General features: G+C 36.0%; 1 protein-coding gene across 1 annotated transcript in view; it reads right to left on the bottom strand.

Annotated features, from left to right (window-relative positions):
* Tacr3 (tachykinin receptor 3) overlaps positions 1-24,736 on the bottom strand; it is an 83,631-nt gene that overhangs the window by 35,297 nt on the left and 23,598 nt on the right. Inside the window, exons 2-3 of the mRNA XM_027935474.2 lie at positions 12,162-12,350; positions 7,903-8,053 (exon numbers count right to left, since the gene is read on the bottom strand). Of these exons, the coding sequence (XP_027791275.2) occupies positions 7,903-8,053; positions 12,162-12,350 (340 nt within the window). The remainder of the gene's footprint in view (positions 1-7,902; positions 8,054-12,161; positions 12,351-24,736) is intronic.

Raw genomic sequence — 24,736 nt, 5'->3', positions numbered from 1 at the left:
TCATTCATTGAGTCAATGAATCAATGATAGGTGGAAAAAAAATCTTTGAAAAAATTTTAGTGAAACATCAATCCTGTTTAAGTTTTAGGTGTTTTCTTACTAAATGTGAAATAGTCAGAAATAGGCTCTTTTTGTATCAACGAATTGTAGAAGAGCACTAATACAGTTCTTGTTTCTTAATCAGATATACGTGATGACTGGATCAGGAGCATGATGGAGGCGGAATAGACATCCAGGAATTATAGCACTTTCTAAGAGAGATGTCATTCCTGGAAGATTATTGAGTACATCATAGGCACTCTGTTCAATCAGGGTTAATTATAGCTACAGTTGCCTAAATAAAATCAGCTGAGATTCCATTTAAAGTGAAATTTTGGCAATTTCTGGTAGAATAAATGAGAATACTCTGCAAAGGGTGATTTTTTAAAAAAAGTATTGCTGAGGAGCACCGGCCTGCTGAGAGGCAGAGCCACCTCCCACCCCCCGCGCCTGCCAGGTAGGCGGAACTGTGACCACCGACAGAAAAGGCCCAGTGGCCCGCGGCGGGACAGAGCTTCCAATCACTCCTGCAAGGTAGGCGGGCCTGCGACCCACCGGCAGAAGAGGAGCAGCGGCCTGCTGAGAGGCAGACCCGCCCCCTCCCCCTGCACCGGCAAGGTAGAGGGAACTGTGACCACCCACAGAGCAGGCCCAATGGCCTGCTGAGGGGCAGAGCCGCCCCCCACCCCCCGCGCCTGCCAGGTAGGCGGAACTGTGACCACTGTCAGAAAAGGCCCAGTGGCCCGCGGCGGGAAAGAGTTTCCAATCACTCCTGCAAGGTAGGCGGGCCTGCAACCCACCGGAAGAAGAGGAGCACCGGCCTGCTGAGAGGCAGAGCCGCCCCCCATCCCCCGTGCCTGCCAGGTAGGCGGAACTGTGACCACCGACAGAAAAGGCCCAGTGGCCTGCGGCGGGACAGAGCTTCCAATCACTCCTGCAAGGTAGGCGGGCCTGCGACCCACCGGCAGAAGAGGAGCAGCGGCCTGCTGAGAGGCAGTGTCGCCCCCTCCCCCTGTGCTGGCAAGGTAGACGGAACTGTGACCACCATCAGAACAGGCCAGACCTGCAACCGACAGACAGAACAGGCCCAGTGGCCTGAGGAAGGGTAGAGCCGCCCCGCCCCCCGCGTCTGCAAGGTAGGCGGACCTGCGACCCACTGGAAGAACAGCCCCAGAGGCCTGCAGAGGGGCAGTGCCGCTGCCTGCGCCTGCAAAGTAGGCAGAACTGCGACCACCGACAGAACAAGCCTAGCGGCCCGCAGAGGGACAGAGCCGCCGCCCGTGCCTGCAAGGTAGGCGGACCTGCTACCGACCGGCAGAGCAGGCCCAGCGGCCTGCCGGCGTGGTAGGCACATTGCCCCAATTGGAGGAGGGGCAGAGCCGCCGCCCGCGCCTGCGAGGGAGACTTTGCAACTATACAAGACCAATATAAATATATAGGGGGAAAATTCAATAGCACAACAGTTTCACCAAGTAGAAAGGAACGCGAACAGTATGAAGAGACAAGGAAAGAAAGGACCACAAGCAATGCAGGTCAACTCAACGTTAGAAGAGGTAATAGCTGCAGCAGATGGAATGTCAGATAAAGAATTCAGGATATACATGCTTCAGATGATCTGGAGTCTCAAGGAAGACATCAGACAGCAAAATCAGACAATGAAAGATCACTTCAACAATGAATTACATAAACAAATTCAAGAAGCAAAAGATCAACTATACAGGGAGATAGAGGTTATAAAAAACAAACAAACAGAAATCCTAGAAATGCAGGAAGCAATAAACCAACTTAAAAACTCAATTGAGAATACTACCAGCAGAGTAGAACACTTAGAAGATAGAACATCAGACAATGAAGATAAAGTATTTCAACTTGAAAAGAACATAGACAGCTCAGCAAGACTGTTAAGAAACCATGAGCAGAACATCCAAGAAATATGGGATAACATCAAGAGACCAAATTTAAGAGTCATTGGGATACAGGAAGGTACAGAGTTTCAAACCAAAGGAATGAGCAATCTATTCAATGAAATAATACGAGAAAACTTCCCAGACTTGAAGAATGAGACAGAATCCCAAATCCTAGAAGCCTACAGGACGCCGAATGTGCAAAATCATAAGAGACCCACACCTAGACACATTATAATGAAGATGCCCAACATACAGAATAAGGAGAGAATTTTAAAAGCTACAAGAGAAAGGAAGCAGATCACATTTAGGGGTAAGCCAATCAGGATAACAGCTGATCTTTCAACACAGACTCTGAAAGCTAGAAGATCCTGGAATAACATATTTCAAACACTGAAAGAAAATGGGTTCCAACCAAGAATTGTGTATCCAGCGAAATTAAGCTTCAGGATGGAAGATGAAATTAAAACCTTCCATGATAAACAAAAGTTAAAAGAATTTGCAGCTAGAAAACCATCTCTTCAAAACATACTTGGCAAAACATTACAGGAAGAGGAAATGGAAAATAACAATGAAAACCAACAGTGGGAGGTAGGACAGTAAAGGGGGGAAAAATAATCAAAGAGGAAAACAAACCATGTTTAGTAACATAAATAAACAAATATGGCTGGAAGAACAACCCATATCTCAATAATAACCCTAAATGTTAATGGCTTAAACTCACCAATCAAGAGACACAGGCTAGTAGAATGGATCACAAAACAAGACCCAACAATATGCTGCCTACAGGAGACGCATTTGATAGGAAAAGACATACATAGGCTGAAGGTGAAAGGTTGGGAAAAATCATATCACTCATATGGACTTCGGAAACAAGCAGGAGTGTCCATACTCATATCAAATAAAATAGATTTCAAGCCAAAGTTAATCAAAAGGGATAAAGAGGGACACTACATATTGCTCAAGGGAACCATACACCAACAAGACATAACAATCATAAATATATATGCCCCAAACAATGGTGCAGCTATGTTCATCAAACTCTTCTCAAGTTCAAGAGTCTAATAGACCACCATACAATAATCATGGGAGACTTCAACACACCTCTCTCACCACTGGACAGATCTTCCAAACAAAAGTTGAATAAGGAAACTATAGAACTCAATAACACAATTAATAACCTAGACTTAATTGACATATATAGAATATACCACCCAACATCAAGCAGTTACAGTTTTTTCTCAGCAGCACATGGATCCTTCTCAAAAATAGATCATATATTATGTCACAGGGAAACTCTTGGACAATACAAAGGAGTAGAGATAATACCATGCATCCTATCTGATCATAATGGAATGTAACTGAAAATCAACAATAAAAGAAGGAAGGAAAAAGCATACATCACTTGGAGAATGAACAATAGGTTACTGAATGATCAATGGGTTATAGAAGACATCAAGGAGGAAATTAAAAAATTCTTAGAGTTTAATGAAAACACTGACACAAAATATCGGAATCTATGGGACACATTGAAAGCAGTTCTAAGAGGAAAATTCATTGCTTCGAGTTCATTCCTTAAAAAAAGAAAAAACCAACAAATAAATGATCTCATACTTCATCTCAAAATCCTAGAAAAAGAAGAGCAAAACAACAGCAAAAGAAGTAGAAGGCAAGAAATAATTAAAATCAGAGCTGAAATTAATGAAATCGAAACAAAAGAAACAATTGAAAAAATTGACAAAACTAAAAGTTGGTTCTTTGAAAAAATAAACAAAATCGACAGACCCTTAGCCATGCTAGCGAAGAGAAGAAGAGAGAGAACTCAAATTACTAGCATACGGGATGAAAAAGGCAATATCACAACAGACACCTCAGATATACAGAAGATAATCAAAAATTATTTTGAATCCTTATACTCCAATAAATTAGAAGATAGTGAAGGCATCGATAAATTTCTTCAGTCATATGATCTGCCCAGATTGAGTCAGGAGGATATAGACAACCTAAACAGACCAATATCAATTGAGGAAATAGAAGAAACCATCAAAAGACTACCAACTAAGAAAAGCCCAGGACCGGATGGGTATACAGCAGAGTTTTACAAAACCTTTAAAGAGGAACTAATACCAATACTTTTCAAGCTACTTCAGGAAATAGAAAAAGAGGGAGAACTTCCAAATTCATTCTACGAGGCCAACATCACCCTGATACCTAAACCAGACAAAGACACTTCAAAGAAAGAAAACTACAGACCAATATCTCTAATGAACCTAGATGCAAAAATCCTCAATAAAATTCTGGCGAATCGGATACAAAAACATATCAAAAAAATTGTGCACCATGATCAAGTAGGATTCATCCCTGGGATGCAAGGCTGGTTCAATATACGGAAATCAATAAATGTTATTCACCACATCAATAGACTTAAAAATAAGAACCATATGATCATCTCGATAGATGCGGAAAAAGCATTCGACAAAGTACAGCATCCCTTTATGTTCAAAACTCTAGAAAAACTAGGGATAACAGGAACATACCTCAATATTGTAAAAGCAATCTATGCTAAGCCTCAGGCTAGCATCATTCTGAATGGAGAAAAACTGAAGGCATTCCCTCTAAAATCTGGAACAAGACAGGGATGCCCTCTCTCTCCACTTCTGTTCAACATAGTTCTCGAAACACTGGCCAGAGCATTTAGAAAGACGAAAGAAATTAAAGGCATCAAAATAGGAAAAGAAGAACTTAAATTATCACTATTTGCAGATGACATGATTCTATACCTAGCAGACCCAAAAGGGTCTACAAAGAAACTATTAGAGCTAATAAATGAATTCAGCAAAGTGGCAGGATATAAAATCAACACGCATAAATCAAAGGCATTCCTGTATATCAGCGACAAATCCTCTGAAATGGAAATGAGGACAACCACTCCATTCACAATATCTTCAAAAAAAATAAAATACTTGGGAATCAACCTAACAAAAGAGGTGAAAGACTTATACAATGAAAACTACAGAACCCTAAAGAGAGAAATAGAAGAAGATCTTAGAAGATGGAAAAATATACCCTGTTCATGGATAGGCAGAACTAACATCATCAAAATGGCGATATTACCAAAAGTTCTCTATAGGTTTAATGCAATGCCAATCAAAATCCCAACGGCATTTCTTGTAGAAATAGAGAAAGCAATCATGAAATTCATATGGAAAAATAAAAGACCCAGAATAGCAAAAACAATGCTAAGCAGGAAGTGTGAATCAGGCGTTATAGCGATACCAGACTTCAAGCTATACTACAGAGCAATAGTAACAAAAACAGCATGGTACTGGTACCAAAACAGGCGGGTGGACCAATGGTACAGAATAGAGGACACAGAAACCAATCCACAAAACTACAACTATCTTATATTTGATAAAGGGGCTAAAAGCATGCAATGGAGGAAGGATAGCATCTTCAACAAATGGTGCTGGGAAAACTGGAAATCCATATGCAACAAAATGAAACTGAATCCCTTTCTCTCGCCATGCACTAAAGTGAATTCAAAATGGATCAAGGAGCTTGATATCAAATCAGAGACGCACCGTCTGATAGAAGAAAAAGTTGGCTACGATCTACATACGGTGGGGTCGGGCTCCAAATTCCTCAATAGGACACCCATAGCACAAAAGTTAATAACTAGAATCAACAAATGGGACTTACTCAAACTAAAAAGTTTTTTCTCAGCAAAAGAAACAATAAGAGAGATAAATAGAGAGCCTACATCCTGGGAACAAATCTTTACTCCTCACACTTCAGATAGAGCCCTAATATCCAGAGTATACAAAGAAGTCAAAAAATTAGACAATAAGAGAACAAACAACCCAATCAACAAATGGGCCAAGGACCTGAACAGACACTTCTCAGAGGAGGACATACAGTCAATCAACAAGTACATGAAAAAATGCTCAACATCTCTAGCTGTCAGAGAAATGCAAATCAAAAACACCCTAAGATACCATCTCACTCCAGTTAGATTGGCAGCCATTATGAAGTCAAACAACAACAAGTGCTGGCGAGGATGTGGGGAAAAGGGTACACTTGTACATTGCTCATGGGACTGCAAATTGGTGCAGCCAATTTGGAAAGCAGTATGGAGATTTCTTGGAAAGCTGGGAATGGAGCCACCATTTGACCCAGCTATTCCCCTTCTCGGTCTATTCCCTAAAGACCTAAAAAGAGCATGCTACAGGGACACTGCTACATCGATGTTCATAGCAGCACAATTCACAATAGCTAGACTGTGGAACCAACCTAGATGCCCTTCAATAGATGAATGGATAAAAAAATGTGGCATTTATACACAATGGAGTATTACTCTGCATTAAAAAATGACAAAATCATAGAATTTACAGGGAAATGGATGGCATTAGAGCAGATTATGCTAAGTGAAGCTAGCCAATCCCTAAAAAACAAATGCCAAATGTCTTCTTTGATATAAGGAGAGTAACTAAGAACAGAGTAGGGTCGAAGAGCATGAGAAGAAGATTAACATTAAACAGGGATGAGAGGTGGGAGGGAAAGGGAGAGAGAAGGGAAATTGCATGGAAATGGAAGGAGACCCTCAGAGTTATACAAAAGTACATACAAGAGGAAGTGAGGGGAAAGGGAAAAATAATACAAGGGGGACAAATGAATGTCAGTAGAGGGGGCAGAGAGAGAAGAGGGGAGGGGAGGGGAGGGGAGGGGGGATAGTAGAGGATAGGAAAGGCAACAGAACACAACAGACACTAGTATGGCAATATGTAAATCAATGGATGTGTAACTGATGTAATTCTGCAATCTGTATGTGGGGTAAAAATGGGAGCTCATAACCCACTTGAATCAAAGTGTGAAATATGATATATCAAGAACTATGTAATATTTTGAACAGCCAACAATAAAAAATTAAAAAAAAAATAAAACCCAAAGCATTATGGATTCCTAGGTAGTGGGCTGCTCTTCAGGTTGATGCTCTCATCAAATGAATTCAATGCTTCCCACGAGGTTTTGTGTTTATTCCCAAACATGTTTGTATCTGTTGTAATTACTATTGAATCTGTGCACTTTAATTATAAAATATTTAATTGAAGTACAAACAATAATGTAAAAAAGGAATTTTTGTTCCTCTGAAAATCAAGTTGCAAGTTTGGAAAACTTCATCAAGATTCATGGCTTGTACATTCTAGATGTTAGTGTCTTGCCAATCTGGAAACTTTACAAATTCTAATATGTTATGATACCTCATTACTTTATCCATGTTACTCTTTACATGGAGAAATAATTTTTTCCTTAAAATTTGGGTTTTTATTTTACAGAAGTCCTTCCCCACTCCTATATCTAAAAGATGTACTCCTACACAAGACTGGTTATATAAATTATGAACCCTATGAAAAATGGAAACATAGGACCCTTTGTTAAAAATTAGTAATAATTTTAAGATGGCAACAATAAAGAATTCAACTAAAAAAAAAAGTATTGCTGTAAGGAAGTAACTCTTGTTCTATCAGGCTCTAATATTCTGATACTGCACATGGACAGTGGCTTACAGAATGACAACAACATAGACAGAATATAAAAGAAAAATATTGGAAAACAAAGGAAGGAAGTCTTTTTTTGTTTTGTTTTTTTGTTACCAGGGGTACTCAACCACTGTTACATCCCCAGCTCTTTTTAATATTTTATTTAGAGACAGGGTCTCACTGAGTTGTTTAGCGCTTCACTAAACTGCTGCAGCTGGCTTTAAAATTGTGATCCTCATACCTCAGCCTCTAGAGCTGCTGGGATTACAGGTGTGTGTCACTACGTCCGGTGGAAAAGAAGACATTTTAAAAAGTGGAAGTAGAATATCAAATCATATTATATTAAAATGCCATGAGTAAGTTTTCCTGTCTCCGATGTGCCACAGTTTGCACAATGCTAGGTGAATTATACAGAACAGTACCTTTCGTTTGGCCTTCAGCTGCTCATGATACTTGTCACAGGTATCTCCTGGGATCTCTCCTCCCCAGAGAGTAATTCCAACGATGGTGTATGTGATACCCATGATGAGCAACGGGAAGCAGTACACCAGAATAATGACAATAATGTGGTACCTGTAAGGAATCAGAAAACAATCTTTTGGAAAAAAAAATATGTGGAACTTCAAATTTGTTCAGTTTTGAATCATAATAAAAAATGCCAAAGATAATTTTCACTTTATGTCCTCATTTCACAAACTGATCAAAATGTCATGTCATGATTAGTGTCACCTGGATTCATGTTTCAAATGCTGCCAATTGACCTATGTTAGTCTTTGTATATGGAAGCATGTAACTGCAAGTGCTCATTTAATCTATGCATATTTTCTTTGCTTAGTAAATGGAGAATGAATGCCTTTCCTCTGCTTGGTTCTCTATTTAGTAATTATTCAGCTAAGCTAAACATATTAGAAATTAAATATTAGAAATAAACTGTTTTTCATCTAAATGAAAATTAAAAGTTAAGTAGGTACTCTGAGATAAATTGGATACAGGAGTTATGTGTGATTTTAAAAATTTGGCAAAGACACATGCGTTTTTCCAAAATCATGGTGCCTTTGATTTATTAGCTTGTTAAATAACATGCATACAATATAAGTCACCAATAATTATCAAAATCAATTCTAGGATTCCATGGCTTTCAACCAAAATTATAAGGATTCAATTAGGGAGGAGTAGAAGTTTATGTAATAACTTTATAGCCTAAATAGAATTTTACAAATTTAGTGTGGCTTTCATTTTTTTAACAAGGCTTTACAGTAATTGAGGAGTTTATTATAATAGTCTTATCAATACCTATCCTTCTCTCTCTCTCTCTCTCTCTCTCTCTTTTAAAGTGAATCTTAAACCTTGCTTTTCTATTTCTTAGTGGCTTGCTGTGTCTGATTTAAAGTTTTGTATCAATGGGGAGTGCTCCAGTCACTGTGTGGGTGGGGAGGGAGGTAAGCCTTCAGGCTTACACTCAAGGAGTGTACCTCAGGGATGTGCACCTCAGGGATGGTGGAGGAGGGAGATAATTGCAGCACCAACCTGCTGGATTATATATTATCTAGATCCATCTGTTCTGTCTTGTGTTTCCTGTTTTATTATGTATCTGTGTTTGTTCCCATTCTAGCATCTAGAATTTTTGGCTCCAATAAGTGGGCCATTGAACAACAGCAAAGATTCCAGAAATCTGTAGCAATCTAGTAAAAATGTGACACAGAGCTGTGGGCTGGTCGAAACACCTCTTTATGCTAAAGGAAGAAAAGCCTAAGACAACCATGATTGTCTCTCTTGCTGCAGTTGCTTGGACTGTACAGCAACTCTATAACCTGTTTCTCACCTCCTACTGGATAAGTGACTTTCTTACTGTTGCTTCCTGGACTAAAATCAACATGGAATCATTTCAAAGTATATTTCAGTGGTCAAAGGGAGATAAACAAGCTTCTTAAACAAAAAGAAAAGAAAAAAATGCATAATACATCTGTTTTATTCAGTGTGGTTAATGGAATATGCATCACCCTGGGAACAGTTTCTATTATGCTGCTTGGATATTAAAATGTTACAGAAGTAGCTCTTGTCTGCCTCACTCTGCCCTTAGTTAATGGAAATTCACACTTCCCAGGTAGGACTTGAGTATAGTGTCGTTGAGTCAGTTGTAGCTGGGCACCTTCTTATCAGTTAGCCTTGAATGGACAACTCATTAGTGAGTATGAATTGTTTTGATTTTTCTCACCTGGAGTTCAATGAATTCTTATTTTTGACAACTTCCTTTAGAAGAACACAGTGGTAAACTTTATTCAATGGTACGATTAACAGTGACTTTGGATGATCATTCAAGTTGATATTTGTTTTAGCTAGATATAAGGTAATCGTCTGTACCACAGGAAGCTGATTCTACTGTCTGCTTCCACAGTGTACTTAAAAAAATTGTCTGACTTCATGAAATAAAGACCAAGTTTATGACTTCTGATGATGAGACCAATTAAGATTCATTCCTTATGCTGTTTCTTTACCAGGAGAGAAGAAGCTCTCTGGAATAAAATGAAACTAATTCTATGTTCGAGTATGTGTAGGTTTCTTGCTTGTGCAAAATTTAGCAAGTTCCAGGAAACATTGGTACTTTGTTCCACACAGAGAATGAGACAGGCTTAGAGCTCTTGTTCCCTGCATTACTTTAATTAGTAAAGCTTTAAGCCCTTTGCACAACAGACTTGGAAAAGATCATAGTTAGAATTCTTTTTAGCGCATTTTTCATTTTAGATATTCAGCTGACTTAAAGTACACAGTAGGTTAAAAAGCAGGTCTGTGACCTTTGACCAGCTAAAACAAACAAACAAAAAAAGGATAGAAGACTTCCTGTGTTTGGTCAAAATTTAATGCAGTAGAAAATAAAATAATTTTCTACTAATTATTTGTTCTTTTTAGATATACATGACAGTAGAGAGTATTTTGACATATTTTACAAATATAGAATATAACTTATTCTTTATCATTCTGCATTAATAATGGTCCCCATCCCTTTGACATTGGAGAAAGTGTCTACACCTGTGTTTGAATTTTTTCTTCATTACTTCTTAGAAAAATTAAGGACTGGTGGTGAGAAAAGACTGGTGATAGCCGATCTCCTGTCTATGTATATTTTGTAACTCTGTGGAAAGCTTATAATCATTCTTTCCCTCTCAGTAGCTAGAAATTTAGAATAGTTGAAGTCTGTAGAAATGAAAAGGGTTGAGGGCCGAAATGTAACATATTTGGGAACAATTCTTTTTTTTTTTTTTTTTTTTTTTTGGTACTGGGGATTGAACTCAGAGGCACTCAACCACTGAGGCACATCCCCAGTCCTATTTCGTATTTTGTTTAGAGACAGAGTCTCACTGATTTGCTTAGTGCCTCAGTTTTGTTGAGGCTATCTTTGAACTCACAATCCTCCTACATCAGCCTCCCAAACTGCTGGGATTACAGGCATGTACCATGGCTCCCAGCTGGGAACAATTCTTAAATTGATTAACTAGTTATACTATAGCTTTATGAATTTATTTCACTGTTGATGTCAAACCTGTTCCTTGTGGTGTATCTGTCCCTAAATAAGTGTTTTCTTCCCTCCAATGTGATTTTAAACAGTAGCATCTATTATCGTATGTTTGTATTTTTTTTAATGTTTCAGATGATAACTACCTTAATTTTACATGTATTTCATCTTTGCAAATTTCTGGATTTGGTGTGTGTGTGTGTGTGTGTGAATATATATTGTATTTAACTTCTTCGGCAGTTTTAATTCTGTATTATTTCTTCAAGTAAAAGAGGAAAATCTTGGGAAAAAGTCAATGGAGAAGTAATTCAGTGAGTAAATAATTCAAGGATGATATTGTTATACAATTAAGATTTATTAATTATAATGAACAGAATACAGCATTCAGTTTAATAACTGCTGCCTGATTCTGCTTTACTAGTGCCAGCTAATATTTTTTTTCTTAAAAATTCTAGATTAAAATGACTGCTTAAAAGATGACCATTATTTGAATCATTTCTTAGTTTTAAAGAAAAAAATAGGTTATCAAAAGTAGGAAAATAAGCATTTTATTGTAATAAAATTCAAATGATCAGAATAACAAATATAATCAAGTTACAATAAATATAATCAAGTGTATGATTATGCTATTTTTCCCTTTTGCTTTTCTTTAGGTGGATCCAAAGTACAAAATGCCAAATTCTAGCTTACACCATTCCTATTTCCTTTCTGACCCAGTGCTCAGGTTTCTTAATGCTGAAACAAATGAACAAGACCAAATCAAGCCAAGGCAAACTTAGAGGACCTGCCAGGACCTCCCTTCCCTTCTGCCAGGCTCCCTAAAAGAGCAATCAACACATTCGGGCTTTGGTTCCTCTGTTCGAACTTCTCAATCAATAACAACCCTGCTTTCCTTGGCAAGGTTCTTTCATTTGTTATCACTGACTCCAGGAAACTCTCCCGTGCTGTCCCATATGGAAGTCATCACGTTTCCAATTAAAACCTTTGTAACTTATACAGACTTTCTGACCACATCACACTGTCTTATAATAATTTTATGTTTTTTTTTATTCCAAGTAGTAAGTGAGCCCTGAGACAAACATCTATGTCTTATTAATTTCTGCTCCAAACCACTATTTCCCTAAGTGTCTGATAAATTGAATTGAAAATCATTAGAGAGAATTAACTTACGTGAAATGTTGTTTGGGACCTTCTGGCCATTGAACATAGCAAAGAGTGCGGCTGGGCATGACTTTGATTTTGGAATAAAGACACTGAGGAAAGGCAAGTAGAAATGCCAGAATCCAAATACTTCCAATGACAATCCTGGTAGCTGTGGCAGACAGTCTGGGTTTCAAGGGGTCAATAATGGCCATATACCTATATGGAAAAAAAAAAAGAATGTTTTGTTGATTCTTTTGATGTTGGAGTTTAAAAATTAACTTCAAAGGTATTTCTATAGATGCAATTATCTCTGTTCTGGTAAATGAGTTGATGAAGATTTGGGTTGTACAAAGGCAGTAGTCTGAGGAACTAGGCAGATCTAGGTTCAAATCCTATTCTGACAGTTGCTTAACCTTTTTAAACCTCAGCTTCATTATTTTTAAAATAGAAATAAGAACACCCACTTAGGGTGCAGTAAGATCAATAGAAATAATATAAGTGAAGAATATTGATTGTTTGGTGCTGTGCCTACCACATCATCAAAATTCATAAACGTGTGTTGAATTGAATTGAAAAGGCACATAATAGGTGCTTAAAAATACTAGTTCTTCTCCTCAAAGTCTTCATTTCTTTTCTGTCTCTTTAACTTCTTAAAAAATTCTGACAAAGTAATATGGATGGTACCTATATAATTGACAAAGATGAAGAACTACAATAAAAAATGTGGTCAACATAGTCATTTAAAAGTAGCAGGAGACAAATTCAGGATTCAGGTATGATGGATAAATCAAATTTGATTGAGGCCATGATTTCCTGTTACCCAACAAATTGGACTCACACTGCATTGTGTAAATCTTCCTGGTATCTAACCTAGTGCCATTACAACTATGTAACTGGAAAACATAGTTACAAATGGGAAAATACATTTGAGGCTCAGCAGAGTACACTTACATATGACTGTCAGTGAATCATGGGAAATTGGGAACTATGAATTCTTAAGAAAGGTCAAATCTTATTCCCTCCATAAAAAAAGAAAATGATGTATCTCAGAGAAATAATTTTCAGTTTTAAATTGGATACCATATGGCTAATTGCAAATTTGGCTAATGTTTAAAGAAGAAAATAATATATTATATTAAAATTTAATATTTATATCAATAAAGCATTACACTGTTGGCTATTTTGTGTTTTTCACAGACATTTTAAAATACATAAAATTTCCAAAGATGATATTTCTGTCAAAGAATGACTATTGCTTAGCCTAAAATATTTTAAACTTAAGAAAAATTATTTCAAAATAAGGATAATATAAATTACCAGTTTGTTTATTTCTCTTTGTGTAACTATTAGAACTTTTTATATGTTTATTTTTATGCAATGCTAAGGATCAAATCCAGTGCTTCACACATGCTAGGCAATCGCTCTGCCACTGAGTTATGGCCCCAGCCCATTACTATTAGATTTTTAGTAGCAATATTGGAAATTATGTTTACATTATTATTAATATTGACTTTAGTTACAATTTTCCTAACATAATAGTCTTTATTCATTATGTTTGATGGCTAATAGGCAAACATGAATCAGACATAAAAAAAATTTGCCCTTCTGTGATTGGCTTATTTAACTGAGCTGGAGGATTCCACATATCTGAGGTACCTAAAAATAGTCAAATTCCAGAGAAGCAGAGAGTAGAACAGTGATTGGCAGTGGGTAGCAGAAGACAATGAGAAATTGTTGCATAGGGTGTAAACTTTCAGTTTTGCAAGACAGAAAACAGCTCTGGAGATCTGCTATACAATAACAGTACCTTAATTTTCAAGTGGTATAGTTTAAAATTTGTTCAGAGGATAGATTTTATGTTAACAGATATGTTGTTACTGCATAAACAAAATAAAACAAAACAGCCCTCCCACATCATAACACAAAGAAAGCTTTGGCCGCAATGGATATATTTAATATCTTGCTTGTTGTGATTATATCATAGCTGTATATGCTTGTTCAAATTTGTTGGAATGTATATGTTAAGTAGGTACAATTTTTGTGTGTCAAGTAAATCTTAATAAAAAAAGTAGAAAAATAAAAACTATAAAATAAAACCTTGGTTTAGGAGAACAAAATGAACCATATAAAGAAAATATAATGAACAGTTAAATGGAAAACTATTTAAAATTCACGTCTTGGTGCTTATGTTGGTGAAGATATTACAAGAAACAATTTTTGACTGCTAACCAGGGCCATTTTATACATTTAGTACCTAGAGTAATATTATCAAGTAGATAATATTTTTATTTTACAGAAAAGAAAATTGAGTTTAAAGTGATTCAATAAAATAGTCATAATGACAAGAGGAATTCTAAATTAGTTGTGCCAGTCTTAAAAATCCATATAGTTACTATTTATAGCTTTTGAATATAACCATTCATGTAAAGAATTGTGGAATAGAAAAAAAAAAGATGTAATGTTGCTAACTTCCCAAAGAATCAGAAGTAGTATTATGCTTTTGAATCCAAAAACCTTTATGTGTAATATTAAAAACAAAATCAAACATGAATTGCAAGCTATCTTGCCACTGCTGTTGATGATAACCCACACAGTATTTATCACAGTATATCAATATGTATTTCCCAGCCAAGCACAACACTTGTCAATAAATTTTATTGTAGTACTAAAATAAATATTCCCCAATTCTATTGTAATCTTTTACTTTTTGTGCCCTAGAAGTTTATAAATGCAATTTGAATATTTATACAGTTGCTTTTATAAGACTAATAAAAGACTCTTGTATGGCTACCATTGCTCAGACAATTCAAAATAAATTGCAGATTTATTATTAATTAATTGGGCCACTTATCCTGATTCTATATAAGCTATTTCCTGAGAGGTAAACTATTGTTTTATTTGAATTATGTGGAAACAATTTATGTTCTCAATATTTTAGTGAGAATAAAAATATTGAAACTTCAGGCAGGCATGATTGCCATTTCTGTTCTTTCTATTATTTATTTTTTCAACAAAATATTTATTAAAAGCTTCCTGTGGCATTTCAAACACCGTGATAATACAGCACAGAGCAAAAATGACCTTCACAGATCTCAAAGCTGATGAAATAGATAGGTACTAAATTAGTCTATTTTCTGTTGCTATGAAAAATACCTGAAGCTGTGTATTTTATGTGGAAAAGAAGCTATTTGGCTCACAGTTTGGGAGGCTCAGAGATGAGGCACTGGCATCAGCCTGGCTCTCCTAAGTGCTTTGGGGTGAACAGTACTACAATGGCAGGAGCACTTGTGAGAGGAAACACCATGTGGGAAGCCAGAGAGTGAGGAGGGGCCAGGCTTGCTCTCACAAGAACTAATGGGGATCCCTTGACTGTTAAGTCTCTGAGAGGGCAGCCCTGGTGACCTAACCATACTCCACTATGCTCTGCCACCATTAAAAATTCCCACCACCATATTAGGGTCGTAGCTTCTAATTGAATCCCAGGCGGATAAATCACAGCCACATCCAAACCATAGTAAAATGTAACCAAATGATCTCACCAATAATAAAAATTACAAATGTAACAACTGTCACAAAGACAAAGTCAAGTGAATGCATTAACTGAGAAAAATATGTTGAGACGATACATCAGTATTCCTTAGGATACATCAGTATTCCTTAAGATACACCACTCTGGGTTGAAACATGGAAACGTGAGTAGACAAAGTGTCAGAAAAGTGAGGGTTGCAAAGAAGATTACTGGGGAAATGGATAATCTGTGGAATACTCTTGGGTGCATGGGGGTTTTTAGGTGTTGGATTGTGCCTGTCCTAAAAATATATGTGGAAGACCAAAATCCCCAGTATCCTAGAATGTACCCTTATTTGGAAAGAGGATCTTCACATAGATTGTCAAGACAAAATGAGGTCAATTCAATATTACTGTGTCCTTTACATAAAGGGGAAATTTGGAAATAGAGAGATACAGAGAGGGAGTGCCATGGGAAGATAGAGAATTGAAGTGATGCATCAACATGTCAAGGAACACCAGAGATTGTCAGAAACCCAACAGAACTTATAAAGAAGCAAGAATGGATTCCCTACTTGTTTTTGAGAGAGCATGACCCAGCCTACACCTCAGTTCCAGAATTTCAGTTTCCAGAACTGTGTGTCAATAAATTTCTATTATTTCAAGTCATCTGTGGTATGTTCTTAAGTCAAAGCAGCCCCAGGAAACTAAAGCAACAGGGAGAAGAAGCATTAGAGACTATTGAAATGGAAACAAAGAAAGTAGAAGGGGGGCATGTGGTTTGAGATGAAGTTATAGTGCATATTATAGATTTTTTTTTTTTTACTATGAAAAGTAATTGAGAGGATTTAACTAGGGACTGGAACAATCAGATTTTCTTTCCAAGCCAGTGTCTGGTTTTAATCTGGAAAATGGACTGATGAGAAAGAATGAAAGCAGGGATGCAAGTTACCTGGCTAATATTTTGGTTTGGGTGAGAGGGAATTTCTGCTTGCAATGTGGCTCTGTTCTGAAGCAGTTTTAAATGTAATTTCTATCAAATACCAGTGTATACATTCAGTAGTAAAATGCTTTTGAATTTGTGACAGATAATTTTCTTGAAAGCAATGCTTTCATTTAAATATATATTAAGTTGAAATTCACCTATAAATATATCTCTAGTATTCAGTGTTTTAAGGAAATAACAAAGATAGTATATATAATCATATATTATACATGATATTCTCCTTAGACTTTAAGGTAATATACTTCCCTAATATATACAAAGTCCTTTTGCAGGGCAATAGAAAAGCCATTTAATTCAGTTTTATTTCATTTTGAAAGGGGGGGGGAGTTTTTAGATGAAGAGATGGTGCAAAAGATTGCTTATCGGTAGAGGTGTTACAGGAAAAGAGCTGAAGGAACTTCCAGATAGGAGCAATAGCTATGTCATAAAATAATTTTTAAAAGTAAAGGAAGTGAAACCTTAAGCCCAGAAAAGAGACAGAGCCCTCGCTTGCTTTAACTAAATATATGAAAGACTGTAATATGGGACAGATATTAGAGCACTGTTACACACTTTATAGCTAATGCTGCAATATTTGTGTAGGAAGATGATCACATCTGTCCTGGGAAACTGAGAATTGCCACTAGAATTTGCCCTTACCCTGGGCAAATTGGGCAACCACTCTGGAAAGCAGTATGAAGATTCCTCAGGAAACTTGGAGTGGAACAAACATTTGACCCAGTTATCCCCCTCCTCGGCATATTCCCAAAGGACTTAAAATCAGCATATTTTAGGAAGATGATCGCAACTGTTCAGAGGAACTGAGAATTGTCACAAGGTTTTTTGGGTTTCTCCTTCCTTCCCTCCTTCTCTCCCTCCTTCCTTCTCTTCTCTTCTTCCTCCCTCCCCCCCCTTTCTTTCTTTCTTTCTTTCTTCATTCCTTCCTTCTTTCTTTCTTTCCAAGCTCTGTTGGAGGTGTTCAGGAATAGAGTAACCATTTATTGTGTGGACCAAAGAACATAAACTATTAGATGAATTACTGAAATAGATGAAGTAAGCTTTCTCTCAATTTTGAATTCTAGCTCTAATCACAGACAAGTTATTTGAAAGCTAATCATAGTTCCAGGCCCTTACACTTAGGATTAAGAGAAGAAGCATATTGATAGGGACAAACTAGTATGCTGAAAACTGCACATTTTGAAATAACTGTTTTTACTTTGTGTAACTTGAAAATGCTACAAGTCTGACCCAATTATCAAATATTACTGAACTCAAATTCCTGTCCAGCTATTTGTTTCCCTTATTGGCTTCTTTTTCTGTGCTCCATCTATGTATGCAGTTAAAGAAAGCTACATATTATAATTGGCAGTAATACTAAATAATTCTTTTTTTTTCAAATTTGATGACATTTTATTTATTTTTTTATTGGTTGCTCAAAACATTACAATGATCTTGACATATCATATTTCATACATTTGATTCAAGTGGGTTTTGAATTCTTATTTTGAATTCTTATTTACCCCATGTACAGATTGCAGGATCACATTGATTACACATCCACGTTTACACATACTGCCATACTAGTGTCTGTTGTATTCTGCTGCCTTTCCTATCCCCTTCTATCTCCCCTCCCGTCCCCTCCCCTCCCATCTTCTCTCTCTACCCCATCTACTGTAATTCATTTCTCTCTTTTTTTCCCTTTCCCCTCACATCCTCTTATATGTAATTTTGTATAACAATGAGGTCTCCTTCCATTAATTCTTGCAGGAATTTTTCTTAACCAATAGCTAAATTAAGAGTGCCATGCCCAAATCCCCATCATGTCAGCTTAGAAACAAAATTCCTCATCAAGACTTCTAAAGCATAAGAAGTAAAATCAAGAATCAATAAGTGGGATGGTACCAAACTAAAAAGCTTCTTCATAGCAAAGGAAACAACCAAGAAAGTGAACAGAGAGCCTACAGAATGGAAGAGAATCTTTGCCACCTGTACCTAAGATAGAGCATTATCTCCAGAATACATAAAAAACTCAAAAAACTTAACACCAAAAACCACAAATAACACAATTATAATTGGGCAAAGGAACCCAACAGACACTTTACAGAAGAAGAAATATAATCCATCAACAAATATATGAAAAAATGTTCAACATCACTAGCAATTTGACAAATGCAAATTAAAATAACACTAAGATTTCATCTCACTCTAGTCAGAATGGTAATTATCAAGAATACAATTAACAATGTTGGCAAGGATGTGGGGAAAAAGGTACATTCATACATTGCAGGTGGGACTGCAAATTGGTCAAACACTCTGGAAAGCAGTATGGAAATGCTTCAGAAATCTTGGAGTGGAACCACTATTTGACCCAGTTATTCCCCTCCTCAGCATATTCCCAAAGGAATTAAAATCAGCATATTACAGTGACTCAGCCACACCGATGTTTATAACAATTTAATTCACAATAGTTAAGCTATGGAGCCAAGCTAGATGCCATTAAAACAGATGAATGGACAAATAAAATGTGGTATACATACATAACATTACTCATCCATAAAAAATGAAATTATGGTATTTGCTGATAGATGGATGGAACTGGAGACTATCATGCTAATTGAAATAAGCCAATCCTAAGAAATCAAAGACTGAAAGTTCTCTCTGATATGTGGATGCTAACACACAATAAGGAGGAGGGAGGAGAGGAAAGAATAGAAGTTCAGTGGATTAGACAAAGGGGAATGAAGGGAAAGAGGAGTGGGAATGGGAAAGACAGTGGAATGAATCAGACATAACTTTCCTATGTTCATATATGAATACACAGTGTAACTCCACATCATGTTCAACCACAAGAATGGGAAGTTATACTCCATGTATGCATAATATGTCAAAATACATTCTACTGTCCTGTATAACAAAAAGAATAAATAAAAAATTACAGGAAAGGGTGTCATGAAAGTGGATGCAAATTATTTTATATATGTCCTCTTAAAATGTGAATGACTTCAGAAGAATCCTGAATGTGACCATATATAATAAAACTATGCTTATATTTCATCCATTGGTTTTTCATTATTGGAAAGTCAATATTTTGAGTGCTGTCATTTGAAATATCATATGTACATATTATTTGTTTTGATTCTTTCTTTTTGCATTTCTTTTGCATAGTCACAAACTTACCAGTCCAATTTATGATATCACCAAATCTGTTCTTTCCCTCCCTTCTAATTACCAATGTCTGGACCATTGAACCATCATAATGTGTTTTCTTGCTATTGCTCTGTCCTGGATTTCTTCACAATGTCTTCAAAATTATCTTTCTCAATATATCCCTGTTTCTTTGCTTCCTATAGATTAATAGCAACCCTTTACAGTCTTTACTATAGTGACAGTAACATTTTTTTTTCTCTGAAATATAGTACATTGTACCAGTCAAAACTCCAGGAAAAACATGTGGCATAGTCCAATAAGAAAACAAAACAGATTTTAATAAAAAGGCCATTTACAGAGTTGTGATTGTGGTGGAAATGAATAAACATTAGGATTAGTAATACTAAGGAGTGGGTACCACTGCTTTCCCAGGCCTAAAGGATGAAAGGATTCTAGAATCTGAAATTAGGAGATAAAGTTTGAGGAAGACACTCAACCAGAGATATGGATATATTTTGAATAGCCAGCCAATTTGCAACAGTCCTGAAGGAAAGGAATGGTAGATAGACCCCTAAATCACTGTCATGCCTTCTCTCATTTCCTCCCATTGTCTAGGCAAGGCCAACAAATTCTGAATGAAAGGGGTTCTCTTCATGCAGTACCCACAGTCTTGGGGGTGGGGTGGGAACAGAAAAAGGGATGGAATTCACAGAGAGTAGAGTAGATCTGAACCGAAAAGCAGAAATGATCCCTTTTGTTCATACCTTGGTTTAAGTTTTATAATTAGGAAACTTCCTTTCCTTTGATTTCCACTCAGATACAGAATGATCACCATAGATTCTTTCTGTTCTCTTCTTCCTGAGCTAGTTTTTACATACTCAAGTGTTCCAAAGGTATTATGCTTATGCTTAACTTTTACCTCATGATCTCCAAGAGGAAAGGGATACTGATTTATTCTTTCTTCGGTTTCATAACATCTTTTAATGTATCTGGTCCACAGTAGTCAATGTAATCGTCAAATGGTGACCGCAGATTGTTCTTGACTATTTAGACATAGGTATAAATGAATCATCATTTACAAATGAGTGCTTCAGAATATATACCATTTTAAGGGGTTAGTTTTCTTTATTTTGCTAAATACGAATAAAAAAACATTACAGAGTTATCTTTATAATGTCAAAATTACCTTAAACTACACAATACATTCGAACAGAGTTAGATAATGTCAGCCACAATAAATATTCAACCTAAGTCATTCTAAGCTATAGTAGACATGATGAAATTAACATTTGGGAAGAAAAAGATCCATAGAGGTAAACTTAAGACAATAGAAAAATAAGAAATAACTTATTTAAAGTGATTCTTAGGTACTTGTGGTTGACATGGAAAAAAATAAGTTTATGTGAAAATTCCATTCTAAGGATTAAAAAACTCAATTTTTAACATTGTCCCTAGCTTTTCAAGAGAAATTACTTTCATTACAGTAATGTGGAACAGGTGATAATTCTTTTAAATCTCTGCAACAATTTTTTGAATGAAGAGTAATGAGATCTTTTCTGTAACTGGAACAAGGGCCTCTAGTGTTCAGTGATTCACTGGTTAAATTGAAATAGTTCATGCTACATTTGGAGAATTTGTAAGTACTTTAGTTGCCCTAGGAATTAATCATTTTATTTTGTTTAATCTAGAACCACAGCATATCAAACACTTTTCTTATATAAGTACCTGTTCTAGTTCCTGTATATCATCGTTAAATTCACAGGGACAAGGACATCAGTCAAGTAGGAGAATTTCCAAATGATTTGGGTATTTAAGTCACAATGATATAATTGGTTAAGTGTGCAATGGGAGAAAGTATTAGATAATCTCAAAACTCAGATAATATAGGTGGAAAATAGATGCCTCTTAATTACATTTTCATGGTATCCTATTAAAGTTGATTTGAGCTCAATTTAGTCAGTGATAAAAAGAATTTTAAAACTTGCCCCTTTCCAGTCATCCACTCTTACAATTAAGCTTGTATTGAGTACCGAATGAATGTAAAAGTTATCTTAGATTCTATAACAATAAATAATAGTAAATGCTATAAAGATAAACAAAACAATAAAAAATATAGAAAATAGCACAAGGTAAGGTAGTTGTTTATTGTTTTGTAAAGACTACTTATCTGCATACCACATTTATAAATCTGAGATTCTTTATTTTAATTGCCTAGGCACTTTGTGGACTATTACTCTTCCAAGTCTTTCCAAGCTCATGAGACAAATGATTTAGGTCATATAATTTGACTTCAAAGAGCAAGTGTTTTCCAGTTCTGTAATTTTCACATTTCACTACTGAAGCAAATCAGGATGCCAGACAGTTAACCCTGAATGATCAATTTCTCACACTCTGGATTTAAGTTCCATTAATTTCAGAACATTATTATACTCACTTTATTATCTTCACAGTGTTAACTGACATCTCTCATGGTACATTAGTATGTACAAATAGGAAATTAAAGTTTAGTTCTGGAGGGTGTGACTCTGCCCTGTCAGGTTGCTTTCTCTAGTTAAAGACCAATCATGGTCCTGAGTTCATACTTCTCCTGGTCCAAAATATTTAAACAGAATTCTCATCCTTCCTGGGGAGAACTGTGCTTCTGTGTTTGAAGTGACAATATAGCATATAAATAATGGCTCTTATGGACATTTTAAGATCAGCATATTTCAAATCTCAAGATTGGAATAGTTAGGCAGGTGGAAAAGGTTTTCAGCAGGGACTATCATATTTGATTTTTAGGAGCCAGAACTCTAACTCAAGATTGTAGTTGTAATTTTTGTTTTCATGAAATGTGCACTAAGGGTTCTCACTTTAGGAGTTTTCTCATTTTCAGGCTTTAGGTGCAGACATAAGACATCTATAAAACAGCAAGATTATATAGTCACTTTTGAGTTTGGGAAAGCTGGACAAGAGAAGAGGGTATGGGTGTTTTTAATTGCATTCTACTTATTTTAAAAATGTAAAATCAGGCAGTTTTAAACTTTAGTTTGAAGATGCATATTTAAATTATATGATAGATGGTTTATTGTGAAAGCTGTCATCAGAGAAGTAAAAACTACATAGCATTTTTTTCTTAAATAAGGGGGGTGGGTAAAGAGGTAAATTGGAAGCACATGGAATGCAGGAATTGAGACACAACATTTCATATCTTATTATATTATTTTTTGTCATTCTTTTACACATGGAGTCATTTGGTGTAATAAAAAAGGATTTGTGACATCTTAAATTCCACATGGAAAGCCTGTTATTGTACTGATAAACAACTATGTTTCTTTTCTGTTTCTCTTAAATACTTCAATTGAAAGTACTCTTTAACTCCTGTCAAATTATGCCTAAAATTATATTGACAGACTATGTGCAAGCAATGTCCAGTCCTTGAAGAAATAAAAGTGGGCTGTGCTCCTTAGATCTTAATGGGGATTAAGGATCAGTGGGAAATCACTTGCAAATATTTTTGTGTGCTTTGTATAATTAGATGAGTTAGGAGCTTTCGAAATGTAACCTCTATTTTGTGATTTTAATTTTTGATTATCATATTATTTGTTAACTAAATATTGGAACAATTAAAATCTGTCTCAAGAGTGTCTGGCTCGATAAAATTCCATCATTCCAGTGTAAAATATGTGCAATATCTAGCTACTTGAAAACCTTCACATGGAAACTGGGCAGGGTGAATGACAGCAGGGAATAACTCAGACTGCCAACTGGTGTAGTCAGCAACTTCTACATGTTGCATGCTAGCTATATAAAGAAAGCTATAGCTTAGTATTCATGCAAAAATTACTACATATTACATACATAAAACTGAAGGTCTTCAATTCTACCATATTTGCATCTTCTAAAACAGAATATTATGAGACATTCATATTAACTTGTGACGAAATAGTATTTATTTCTTAGGTTACATAACAAGTGGCTTTAAGGAGTTTCCAAGTCTATTCCTAGAAGAGTAGACTGATGATTTTACTTCTTTTCAATATAGCTGTGCTTTGAGTTATTATTCTAAGTGGAATAACATTGAATAAACTTTGTTCTAATGGATTCCCTGCTCCCTTTTCATGATTAGCAGCCTCATGCCTTTATAAGGTATGGTCTGGATCTACAGGTAAAACTGACTTCAGGCCATGCACGGTGGTACACACCTGTTGTCCCAGCAGTTTGGGAGTAGAAGTCATGAGGATCTCAAGTTCAAAGCCAGCTGAAGCAAAAATGAGGTACTAAGCAATTCAATGAGACCCTGTCTCTAAAATAAGACACAAAATAGAGTTGGGAATGTGGCTCAGTGGTCAAGTGCCCATGAGTTCAATCTCTGATATCACCCCCCAAAAAACAAACAAACAAATAAACAAAAAACTGATTTCAAGAAATCAAGTAGCCAATGTGAGCTTGGATACTCTTTCTATTGTTAGCATAAAGAGCTACTTGATTGAGTAGTAATCACAGTGACAGAATGTAAAGAAAATGGTGCCGAATCTACAGGAGCTGCTGGAATTAGGAGGAATGTTTAAATCAGATTAAAAGAGAAAAATCTGAGCATGCCCAGTAGAAATGAAGGAATGTACTGTAATAGGAAACACTATGGACATTTGCTCTAGTCACATTCCATTAGAAGATTTCCAGATTTATTTAAGGAAAATATATTGTTCTCATCATTATCAAGTGGAACTGCTCTGATAGCTGTATATACACTAGTGTCTTATTTGTACCTTAATATGTAGCTAAGAATGAAAATCTGCTCAGGAGGTATTTTTTTGGACTTTATCATCTTTTACTTAATCCATCCATCACCTGAAATTATTGATGACAAATATAGATACTCTAGTTTTGTTTTAATCACCATGTAAAGAGCTTGTTAGCTCTCCAGAATAAGGAATTTCATTTATGTTCTCAGTAGGGCTTAATAGGGATATTAAATAATTGA

The sequence above is a fragment of the Marmota flaviventris genome, chromosome 7, assembly GCF_047511675.1.
Source record: "Marmota flaviventris isolate mMarFla1 chromosome 7, mMarFla1.hap1, whole genome shotgun sequence".
Classification (NCBI taxonomy): Eukaryota; Metazoa; Chordata; class Mammalia; order Rodentia; family Sciuridae; genus Marmota; species Marmota flaviventris.
This window is presented reverse-complemented; position numbering and strand designations above follow the sequence as displayed.